The sequence below is a fragment of the Prunus mume genome, linkage group LG5 (genome assembly GCF_029339155.1).
Source record: "Prunus mume cultivar Tortuosa linkage group LG5, ASM2933915v1, whole genome shotgun sequence".
Classification (NCBI taxonomy): Eukaryota; Viridiplantae; Streptophyta; class Magnoliopsida; order Rosales; family Rosaceae; genus Prunus; species Prunus mume.
The window spans coordinates 22,396,880-22,409,114 of NC_142702.1; the positions used below are offsets into that span (position 1 = coordinate 22,396,880).

Below are 12,235 nucleotides of genomic sequence, written 5' to 3' on the forward strand. Positions count from 1 at the left end.
CTAAGCATATGTAGTACAATCCGAATGAAACAAAGAGATAAATGATGTGGCCACATGCAATTGGTTCTTAATTATTTTATGTAAACCTCTCCACTAATCGTCAATTCGTTATTCATCATGCTAATTAATCAACTAATCAACTAATTAATTAATATTAGTTAAGTTGATTTCAACTTTCAAGTGAAGGTTAGGGGTGTGAGATGCGGCACAGCGTGCAGTCTTTCTAAGCATACCATTAGGGATTGGTGAAGAGGTGTTAGGGTGTTAGTTGAAGGAATATTTTGTATGAAGCAAAGATATTCAAGAAGATTTGGAAGCTGGTCATGATGATATGTGATGAGAGGGAATCTAAGAATCTTGGGGGGTTAACAAATTGTGGTTCAAATGTTTGTGATTGGATTAAGAAACTTGCAAACCCTACAAGTTCCGACTTGCAAATGTTGAATATATATCACATGGGGAGGAACCATATATTGCTTTGTTCTCCAGCTGTTGTGGATTTTGGTTGATTTGCATAGGGCTCCAAGGGCCACTTGGTTTTGTCCATTTGGGTTTTGAGTGACCCTGAGGATCTTATTATGCCACTCATGTCAACCACCATTGTTGTATCTTCCCATTTTCCATCACCCAATGCTCTTCCTATTTTCTATCACCCCAAAATTATTGTATGTGCCGATTATATATAACACTTCTCTTGCAAACGCGAATGCAAATCATAGTATATTATATGAGAGGTCCTATACGCACGCTATAAAAGGAAAGTTATGTACAACCAAAGCATACAATAAGCCCACATTTACCGGCTATAAATATGTACATATTCCCAACTCACAATTAAGAAACATAACAAGAGCTTGCATATCTCTCATTATGCATAAGGCTTCTTCAAGGCACTGGTTGTTCCCTCCCCCTCAAGGGCTTCCAGCTTTGTCATCTCTCCCTCACCAAGTGAGACATAGCCGGAGGCCATTGTCGGGGTATGGACAAGGCTTGCCTTGCTTCCATATATACCTGTTTGATCATCCTAAGCTCAGGACTTGTTGCTCATGCACTTAACTAATTACTCAAAGCCTCCAAGTCTTCAGGGAGAGTGAACAGATGTGCGCTTTCATGTAAGAGCTCCCACTTCAAGTTCTATTTTTTTTCCAGTCAGTCTTTCAAGTCTTTTATCTTAATATAATCAAACATTATTGTAAGAGCGATTTTCGTCCCACAAGAATATTCGCCTAAGATTCATTCGTCTTCTTTGCTTCTCTTTCTCCCTGTAAAACAAATCAGAGTAAAAGGACCACACCCGAGGGGTGTTGGCCAAAGGCCCTCCGGTGTCTAAGTTAGGTTGAGTGTTTATAGGAAAATCGGGTGGCCGGAGCCGTGTGTGGTGGCCGGAGCCTTGTGTGAGAGAGAGAAAGAATATGGCGGCTAGGGTTTGTGAGGTATAATTTCTGCAGAGCTTCAGTAGGAATTTAGACGTACCTTAACCCTTGTGCGTAGCCATTTATTTATAAGGGGCCTCGGAAGCTAGGGTTTCAGAATAATAATTCTGTAGATGGAAATGAATTATTCTTCTCGATTTGGCGAGGTTAGTGTAATTAGGGATTTGATTTAAATCAAATCCCTAATTAAGGCAAGAATCAAATACATCACATTTAAATCAAATAACCTCCCAATTAAATTAGGTAACTCCCAATTAGGTCAAATAATTCCCAAATTGATTGGCTTAATTATTTGACCTAGGAGGAGATATTTTGCTTCTACAATTATCATGTAAGCTTGTTTCCTTTTAAGATATATAAATGAACCAAAAAAAAAAAACCAATAAAATTATTATGAGAAACAACAAAACTATAATAGATAACTTGATATATAAAGGACCTTGTGGTTATCATATGCAAGAAAAAATGATGAAAAACGTACAAGTTATAACCCCATGATGTTCTTGGCTGCATCAACTGTTCACTGAAACATCTCGGCAAGTGATCAACTACTCTTAGACGACATGATTTCTCAGCCCAAGAAGCAGAGAAAAAATTGTATATATCAGAATCTCCAGCTCCATGAATTGGTGCACTATATAAGCCACCGGCAGTCTCAAGATTGAACTGAAGACTGAGCACTCAAAAGATTGATGTTTCTGAGAAATGGCAAAGCGATTGGCATCTCCGATCTTAAAAACGCGAATGAAACAAGTGAAAGAAAGTGTGGCTCTTCTTCATCATGAAGGAATACTTGTATTGAAGAAGATTCCAAACTTCTTTTTGATATAGTATTGTATGTACAATTAAAGAAATAGTTTTAATATATACGAATATATCTTACCAATAGTACATTGAGACTTCGTGCAAATCGTATGTATAGATGGGCTTGTTAGATATACCATTATAGTTAGTAAAATATGTGACGAGTATACTATGTATGTGTATTATTGGGCAAAATTTTAAAGATTATATGGTGAAAATCTCAACCATTTTATAAAAAAATTAATGTAAAAAAATATAGATTGAATAGGTGAATAATGTGTGTCGTAATATAAAATGTGCGAAAAATGTGTATTATTGGTGAAAAATAATTACACAAGTATATAATATGCGTACAATACGTTTGCTAAAAAAATGCATATTTTTTTCAAATAATTGAGAAGTGTAAGAAAAATGGAAGTGTTTTATGAAAATACATATGTATGCTTATATTCATGAATTTATTAACTAGAGATATCACCGTACATGTAGCCTCTCTCATCCTATACATGGAAGGACATACAAATGTTGACAACGTAGGTGCAAAACTTAAATCTCTAAGAACTAAAGTTTTGATACCTCGTTAAACAACCCCTAAATGTCAAAAACCTAATTGTCAAAAAATGAGTTAACAATGTATATCAAACTAACAAAGTTAATCAAGAAACTGATTATATAATAATAATAATTTTTTTGGCACATATGGGCTATGGCTCTTGAAGTATTTGTGTAAATTTCTATTTTTAGTTTTAACACTTGGATGTACAAAAAGCACAACCCATCCCCGAAAAAAGGAGAAAAAGAAAGACTATAAGTAACCAACAAACATAAAGACAACACCAAAATCTGACAAACAGATAGCAAGTATAAAGTATCAAACTCAACCAATTAAATTGCTTGCCACTTGATCACTTATACATACCCGGAGGCATAGTGACAAATTTGGTATATACAAAGGCTTAGTACTCCGGGTCGGGCCGGGGCAACAACCACTCTGACTGAACCGGCCGGTTCAACAGAATTATGTAGGAGGATAAACCTTATCCAAAAGAATCCAAATTTCCATGTACTTTCCAGTTTCCAATTGCAGCACAAATGAAAGTTCCACAATATTCTGTCAACTGCCATTTTTTCACTGCCAAACTACCTTGGCCTTCTTGGTTAACTATCAAACCTCCATGGACAAAGTAGTTCCATTTCACATCCTTACCACTCCTTTCCTTCAAAACCCACTAAGCTCCAAGCCTCCCACAAGCCACTCACCCCCTTCTCTTGCTTCTTGTGATTCCCAATTCTTTCCTTCTCTTCCATCTTCTTTGCCAACACTTTCTTCAAGCTTTACCTTCTTGGATGACTTAGGTGAGCTCAAAACTTTGAATTCAGTGAAAGCAATGCATGCGCAGATGATAAAAATGTCTAACAAGAATTGTATTGATACTAAGGGAAAAAATTTGGTCACATATTACTTGGAATTTGGTGATTGTAGATCAGCTGCAATGGCTTTCTCTGTGAGTTCTGAACAAGATTACCGTTCATGGAGTTCTTCACTAGAAGAACTTAGAAGATTTGGGGGTGACCTACAAATTCTTGAGTTTTTTTGTGAGTTTCATGGTGGGGGATTGATGCTTGATAGCAAAGTTCTTTGCATAGTTTTGAAACTTTGCACAAGTTTGAAGCATTTGTGGCTTGGGTTGGAAATTCATGCTTGTTTAATCAAAAGTGGATTTGATTTGGATGTGTATTTGAAGTGTGCATTGATTAATTTTTATGGGACTTGTTGGGGAATAGAAAGTTCCAATCAGTTATTTCATGAAATGTCTGATCAAGAAGACATTTTGTGGAATGAGATAATCAAGCTCAACTTGAAGAATGGGAGAAGTGTGGAGGCTCTGGAACTGTTCAGAAGTATGCAGTTTTCATCTGCTAAAGCCAACAGTACTACAATTGTCAAAGCACTCCAAGCATGTGGCAAACTTAGAGCTCTCAAAGAAGGAAAGCAAATTCATGGGTATGTTTTAAGATGGGCATTGGAGTCAAATTTGTCAATATGCAATTCACTTATTAGCATGTACTCCAGAAATGACAGACTAGATTTAGCTAGGACAGTTTTTAATTCAATGGCAGGTCATAATTTATCATCATGGAATTCAATTATCTCTTCTTATGCTGCACTTGGTTGTTTGAATGATGCTTGGATTCTTTTCGATAAAATGGAATTGTCTGATGTGAAGCCAGACATTGTGACTTGGAATTGTCTTTTGACAGGACATTCTCTTCATGGCTCATATGAAGCAGTCCAGGCCATCTTGCAGAAAATGCAAGACGCAGGCTTCAAGCCAAATTCAAGCTCCATTACAAGTGTTCTTCAAGCAGTTACTGATTTATGTTTCCTGAAACACGGGAAGGAAATTCATAGTTTTGTTTTAAGAAATGGGCTTGATGACTATGATGTTTATGTAGGAACTTCGTTAGTGGACATGTATGTGAAGAACAATTGTTTGTCCAGTGCTCAAAATGTCTTCATTAACATGAAGAACAAGAATATTTTTGCTTGGAATTCATTGATTTCAGGGTATTCCTTCAAGGGTCTTTTTGAAGATGCTGAACGGCTATTAGATAGCATTGGTGAGGAAGGAATCAAACCCAACTTAGTCACATGGAATGGTCTGGTTTCAGGGTATGCAATGTGGGGTCGCCATAAGGAAGCTTTATCAACGATTCATCGGATTAAAAGTTCAGGGTTAACCCCTAATGTGGTTTCTTGGACTGCTCTTATATCAGGCTGTTCACAAAATGAGAATTACGCGGACTCCCTCGAATTTTTTATCCAAATGCAAGAAGAAGGTATCAGGGCAAACTCTGCCACCGTATCCATCCTACTTAAAGCTTGTGCAGGCCTATCTTTGTTGCAGAAGGGTGAAGAGATACATTGCCTCTGTATCCGAAAAGGTTTTGTTGAGGATATATTTGTAGCCACAGGACTTATCAACATGTACAGTAAGTCAGGAAAGTTCAAAAGTGCCCATGAGGTTTTTAGGAAGATTAAGAACAAGACGTTAGCTTCTTGGAATTGCATGATTATGGCATTTGCCATTTATGGCTTTGGGAAAGAGGCTATTTCTCTGTTTGATGAAATGCGAGGAGCAGGTGTGCAGCCAGATGCTATAACCTTCACAGCTCTGCTCTCTGGCTGCAAGAACTCAGGTTTAGTTGATGAAGGATGGAAATTGTTTGATAGCATGAGCAGAGACTATAACATAGCTCCAACAATTGAGCATTTCTCTTGCATGGTAGATCTTCTTGGAAGAGCTAGTTATCTTGATGAAGCTTGGGATTTTATTCAAACGATGCCATTAAAGCCGGATGCCACTATATGGGGTGCTTTTCTTGCATCCTGTCGAATCCATAAAAACTTGGCATTTGCAGAGATTGCAGCAAAGAATCTTTTTGAGTTGGAACCTCATAACCCAGCCAATTACATCTTGATGATGAACTTATATTCTATGTCAAATAGATGGGATGATGTGGAGCGTCTTAAAGACTCGATGAAGAATGCAGGGGTGAAAAATGGACCTGTGTGGAGCTGGATACAAATTGATCAGGCAATTCATATGTTCTCTGCAGAAGGGAAGCCTCACACTGATGCAGGAAAAATATATTTTGAATTGTATCATTTGGTTCATGAAATGAAGAAATTAGGCTATGAGCCTGATATTAGCTGTGTACATCAGAACATTGATGAGGTGGAGAAGAAGAAGCTGCTGCTAGGTCACACAGAGAAGCTGGCCATTACCTTTGGACTGATGAATATGAAAAGTGGAGAACCTATCCGGGTGATTAAGAACACACGAGTTTGTTCTGATTGTCATACAGCAGCAAAATACATGTCATTAGTATGTAAATGTGAGATTTTCATGAAGGATGGTATCCGGTTTCACCATTTCAGGGAAGGAGAGTGTACCTGCAATGACTGCTGGTAAGAAGGGAGTTAGATGCCCTCTTGGATCCTACATTGCCATCACCCATTCTGAAGGGGAGGATACTGGATGCTTCAATTGGCTCCGAAAGAGCTAAGATCAAAGCTGATGCACGAACCTTTACAGCAAGAGTTCGGGTTGTTGTGAAGTTTACACACTATTCTTGCACCTGTCTGATGACTGCTTGAGACAGTTTGTTAATAATGGAGTCCCTAAATAGGTATAGGGCTCAGCGATGCAGGGGTGGTGGACGGTTGAGATTAAATAATGGAAACTTTTTGTAACATCTCAACCTATAAATGTTAATACAAGGTTAATGGAATTCAGGTTACCAGGAAGACCCTGACATGTAAAAGTCCTCAGGGTTCCGTATTTCACCGATATGTGCAGTGAGTTTCATTGAAGTCTACAACATTAAAATTTATATAACAAAGAATATGCCATTTTTTATTGAAACTTCAACATATAATCCAAGTAGTAAAAAAGCAGAAAGTCAAGCAATTACAATAATTTATTAAGAATGCGAATACATAGGTATATACAAAACAACAACTGCAGCAGTGGTTCTTTCCCCCTGAATCCTCCCTGCACTACAAGATGAAAAACCCCAGTCCATAGATACCATCTCTTTCCAAGACAAATATTTACAGATCAGAGTCATACTAACATTAATACCACCATGCACGAAACCCAGGAACAATAAAACTCACAGTCGCTTTCCCTTTCCATTCATGGAGAGCTTATAAAAACCTAGAAAGCTCGTCCTTCAAATACAAATAGGAGAAACCCCAGCGTCATTTTGAGAGTAATTAAGACTATGCAAGAGCAATTGGAAAGAGAGTAGAAGGAGCTTCATCGGTCAGAAATGCAAAAACCAGCAATGTTCCCAAAACTTCTGTGAATGGAAGGAAAGCTTGTACTATCTCTACACAGCATCTGAGACAAAAAAAAACATGGATGGTATAGCTATAGTCATCGTACTCCTGCGCCATCCCCCAAATCTACTAATGATTGATAGGTTCGGTTCGGTCCTGGACAGCCATCCTCTCTGAGACATCAGCCAAAGACTTCAGGTTGCACCTGATTAAGGCCTCAACAAAGTAGCATGTCTCATCCTTGGTATTCCCATCAGGCACATCCACCACAAAGGATTCAATAACAAGTGTCCCTAGTCTCCCATCAATAACCTCAGGGTGGACAGTAATAATTGACGAGTAATTCTGCAAATTTAAAGGACATATAGAAATGAGGTTGGAAAGGTGTTCTCTTGCCACATTATAATACAGGAGTATAGAGAAATTTTCAAATATTAAGGGAAAAACAGAAAATTAATTCACTATTTATATAAATTAACCAAATGCATACTGCAGTTGAAGGCAGAGATGCTGGCACCCTTGTCTGCCTAAAACAAACAGACTGAACCAGACAAATATTGCTAAGGGCAATATTACATGTTTTAAGATTACATATTTAGACACATTCTGACTATTGCCTAGGGCAATCACCAAGGAACAACATTTGCAGGCACCTGCCATTTCAAGGGCCACATGTTACATGCATGGCCCACCACAATGTAGCATGTGAGGCAATTGGTTGGGACCAAGACATGGCCCCAACGACGTCTAAGTGCCGGTGGCTTCACCAACAAGCAGCTGTTGCCAGCAGTCCTGTACAAATTCTCTTTACTCTTTTTATAAAGAGAAAGTGGAACAAATCAATTACTGACTTTGGAACTGTGACTTAAGCATCGAAAGGGTGGCAACTCATTTTCCATGTGCTTAAGAACAGCCAGAGACAAATAAGCAGTGATGTCATTAACCAGTAACTAGCCATCTTGCTTCTACATTTATGAATTCATGGAAAGACAAATGTTAAGGTTTCTAGTAATACTCAGATGGTCCTAGTCGTCAGGACCAGAGCTATTACTTGAATTTTGGCAAATAGGATATATTCAAAATAAAATTTGACAAAAGCAATGAACTCCAAGCTAAATGGGGTCATTCATGACATATTCTGCTTACTAAAGAACACAGTCACAAATTAACATAGATGAAAACCTTAAACATGCAGAAAGAAACAGTTCTGTGCCAAAATATCTTGTTTTTAGTTCTGCCATGTGTACCACAAGTTTTACTTTAATCTATCTAAATACTAACATAGCCATCCATGGTGATGTCACCAGTTATCAGTATGGTGATCTCCAACCAGTTACGCAGACTGTGCACCATAAGTATACCGCTGGAGTTGTGGAATACACCACATTTGCACGGCAAAATAACAAAAGGGCTAAGTAGACGGCCAGAATAGATTGCAAGCAAAGTGCAGCTATCTTAGTGGTATTTCTTACAATTCCTTTCACATCTACACCACCAGAAAAGTTCACTTCCTATTATACAATAAATTGGATAAAGGAAGTAAACAGAAGTAGGCAAAAGAGACAAGAAGACGTCTTACCCTTAGCCTATGATCACCACCAACAATCTTGATGCCAAGAATGTGCTCATCATCATCAAGAAGCTCCAGCCTCTCAGTGCTGGTCGTTGCAGGAAGCCCAGATTTAACATTCACTTCTCTAACGCTCCCAATGCCAAGGTCCCCCTTCATGGTGCATCGGCTAACAAAGGGCTTGTACTTCTGCGGTTGATCAAATCTTCTCACCAATGACCATACCTGATAAAAGACACATCAAACATGAATTAGGCGTCAAAGCAAGAGCTGCGAAACTTCTACTAGATCTCTGCCATTAAAATATTAGCATTTTGTTTGGTTACTGAGTAAGTGTAAGAAAGGAAATTGTACCAACTTGCTTTTCTCTCCGTAGAAGCTAAAGTTTGAAGAAATAAATGGAGAAAGAAAAAACCATTCAATTCTTAGTTTTCTTTTAGACTTTCTTACGACTTTTCAGCAACCATATGGATTATAAACTTACAAAACAATACAACAAACTGTGTAAGGGAAAACGTCAAGACATATTAAGCCCAGCTATTTAAAATTCAATTCCCTTAATCAGATTGCAGCCTCCAAAATGGCATGCAAACCAAACCCAGCTGAAGCTGCATGTCAATTATAGTACAAATTATCATCCTCTGTTACCAAAAATACTTTCAGTAACCACAAATTCATTGAAAATAACAATCAAACTCGAATCTTAAAAAGACCCAAAAGCTAATCACCTAATTCTTAACACATACCCGACCCAATTGAACCAAAACAACGAAAACCCAGAAGAATAAACATAAAAAAGAAACCAAAAACATCTTCAAATCGTCCCCACTTTCCCAGATCTCCATAAACCAAGAAAGTCAAACATAGCAAAAATCATTTCTTTAACAAAAGTCAAACAAACCAACACCAATCAAATCAAAAGAAACAGAATTCAGAGCTCGACCAGACGGTCCACAGAGAGAGAGAGAGAGAGAGAGAGAGAGAGAGAGAGAGAGACTTACGAGATGCGCAGGGGCCTTGATGTGCCTAACCAAAGCCGAAGTGCACTGGGTCTCTCTGGGCTCATGCCTGTGGTGCCTTTGTATGTACTGCGCCTCCATTGAATCACCACCACTGCTCATTTCTGATAAATTTGGTTACTCCCAATCCCAATCTCTCAAACTATTTCTTTCTCCGCAAATGAGGATATCAGAGAGGCAATACAAGAAGACAGACGCTTCCAGAGAAAGACAGAGAGAAAGAGTAAAAAGCTTTTTCCTTTATTTATTTTTCTCTCTCTTTATTTCTTGTAGAGAGAGAAAGAGAGAAAGAGAGAAAGAGAGAGGCACAAAAAAAATACAGCCTTAGCTTAGCTTGGCGGGTTATCAAAAATCCATGAGAGAGTCCACTCTCTCCACCGACAATGCAATTTTTTAATCTATATAATAAGCCCAAAGCCTGCGTTTTTCCTTCGGGCCCATTATTGGTTTATATTTTAAAAGTGCTTTATGCCTTTGTCAGATTATCTTCTTCTTTTTTTATGAGTTAAAATTGTTAAAAAAATTGAACATTTTCTCTAGGGTTACACGGTGGTGATGGTTTTGTTGGTCACAGTCCACTCTCTGCCTTTGAATTGGGTTGGTTGGCCAAGTGGGTGCTTTTATGGGTAGCTTTTGGTTTTAGTGGGTTTGGGTTCTGCTGGCTTTTGTTTTATTAGCCACTCAGTAAGTGGATGATTTTTAAAGTCAAGATTTGAGAAGTGGGGTTGGGGATGATGCCCACTTGCTGCTGCTTTGCTTAGTTGCTAACATGACTCTTACAGATCATTTATCATTTTTTTCACATTATTTAATTGGCTTGATATCATGACAAGGAAATTTCCTAGAAACCCATCACCTCCTCTTGGTGGATTGCCTCAGCTCAATGGCAAATTTGGAAGAGAATTATTGGATCTTCTGTTGGCATTAGTTGCTAAGATATCAGGGTTCATCCTGTGGCTATAGATCTCAGGTTTCTTATCTGAATTTTGTACTTGTCCCTGAAATCGAATTATTTTATATAGTTACTTTTAAGTACAAATTCTAAATCCATAACGCCAAAATTTTCAAGACTAGAAGTCATTTTTGGTTGCTATAGTTGATCACTTTTACTATTAAGGTTTCTGTCATTTTCATTAGATAAATTTTGTCCCTCTAATTTTTCAATTTCAACCAATTAAGGACAATCCTTAATTTCTGACAAATAAATAAGGGCATATAGGTCCAATCTAGCAACCCCTTCCCAACCACTCCCACAGTCACAAGAGCAGCCTCTATGAAGCTTTTCTTATGTTTTCAAGTCTCAATGTCCATTACCTTCAATCTTGAATAAACAATTGTGTGACTTTTTAGTCTTAAACTCTCGCTTTTTTTATATATAAAAAATTGGGTTCATGAGGAGAAATTTTGGGTAATGCATGAAATTAGGTTTACAGTTTGATAATAGTGAGGTGGATGTGGTGGAGGGAGGGGAGCATAATGTTGGGTCGGGAGGGGGAGGAGGTGGTTGTGTGGGTGGTTGGGTTGTGGCTAGCTATAGGGTGGGGAACATGTTGTATTAAGAGGATGAGGTTGGGTCGGTAGGGGGAGGAGGGATGCGATGGGATCATGTGGTTGGGAAGGGGCTGCAAGATTGGATCGAAATGTCCTTCTTAATTTGATAAAAAATGGGGATTGAGTGTGAATTGCTTGGAATTCAAACTACATGAACAAAATTGATCAAATTAAAAGTACATGGATCTTAACGATAAAAGTGATAATCTACAAGGACAAGAATGACTTTTTGTATTTTTTAAAAACCTCAAACGATAACGTTTCAGTTGTAAGTAGTTCGACTCCCAAAAAGTCAACATATTATCTATTTTCCAAGTTTATGATGCATGAGTTTAATCTATATTATTAATATTATAATAATGATAACCAATTCAACTAGATCATAAGTTTTAAAATCCTTATTTGTGGAGTTACGTATTGGATGATTAAAGATCCAAATTGTTATATCTAAGATTAGCTCCTACTAACTTGACAATTAAAGACTACTTAGAATAAATTGCATAGATCTTTCTCTCTTACAAATTATATCCACACAAGTCAAAGGTAGGTATCTCATTTTGCCCATAAAACCTTACCTCTTGTATCCACTTTCTTATTTTCTAAAACTCATTGACTCAATTTGGAAAACACTGCCTTTTTAAGTTTGTTTTATCTTTTGTAGCACAACACATTCCAAGGCATTAAAACATGTAATCTCCTAGGAATCAAATCATCAAAGAGATAAGATCAATTAGTTCGGATAAGATCATAATTGCACTTAGGGTTTCCAATTCCTCAAGTCATCTTGGGTTTTTATCCTCTGAGTTCACCTATAAATAGGAAGGGGCAACGAATACAAGTAGAACGTTTTGTAAACCCAAAACATGGATCTTATGCCCACTTGGGTTTCGTCTCTTTTTGCCCAGCTACTAGCGCAAGTGTCGCTTCCCTTTAAGCTTTCTGTCTTTGCCACTTGCTTTTAAATTCCTCACACTTGCCATGTGAAATCAAAAGGAGACAAGAGAGCTGA

General features: G+C 37.8%; 2 protein-coding genes and 1 long non-coding RNA gene across 3 annotated transcripts; 1 reads left to right on the forward strand and 2 right to left on the reverse strand.

Annotated features, from left to right (window-relative positions):
* Window positions 1-689: 689 nt before the first annotated feature.
* LOC148917344 (uncharacterized) lies at window positions 690-3,043 on the reverse strand. Its single transcript, XR_016126654.1, has 2 exons — window positions 1,915-3,043; window positions 690-1,540 (listed from the first exon to the last, which is right to left on the reverse strand). It is a non-coding gene; the product is annotated as an uncharacterized LOC148917344 (long non-coding RNA).
* A 261-nt stretch (window positions 3,044-3,304) lies between these two features.
* LOC103332253 (pentatricopeptide (PPR) repeat-containing protein) lies at window positions 3,305-6,594 on the forward strand. The gene has a single exon (XM_008234979.2). It carries the CDS (start codon window positions 3,413-3,415, stop codon window positions 6,212-6,214), a length of 2,802 nt encoding a protein of 933 aa, XP_008233201.2. The 5' UTR covers window positions 3,305-3,412; the 3' UTR covers window positions 6,215-6,594.
* Window positions 6,595-6,704: 110 nt separating this feature from the next.
* On the reverse strand, window positions 6,705-10,049 carry LOC103332252 (abscisic acid receptor PYL9). Its single transcript, XM_008234978.3, has 3 exons — window positions 9,658-10,049; window positions 8,666-8,881; window positions 6,705-7,431 (listed from the first exon to the last, which is right to left on the reverse strand). Exons 1-3 carry the CDS (start codon window positions 9,775-9,777, stop codon window positions 7,216-7,218), a joined length of 552 nt encoding a protein of 183 aa, XP_008233200.1. The 5' UTR covers window positions 9,778-10,049; the 3' UTR covers window positions 6,705-7,215.
* Window positions 10,050-12,235: the final 2,186 nt, after the last annotated feature.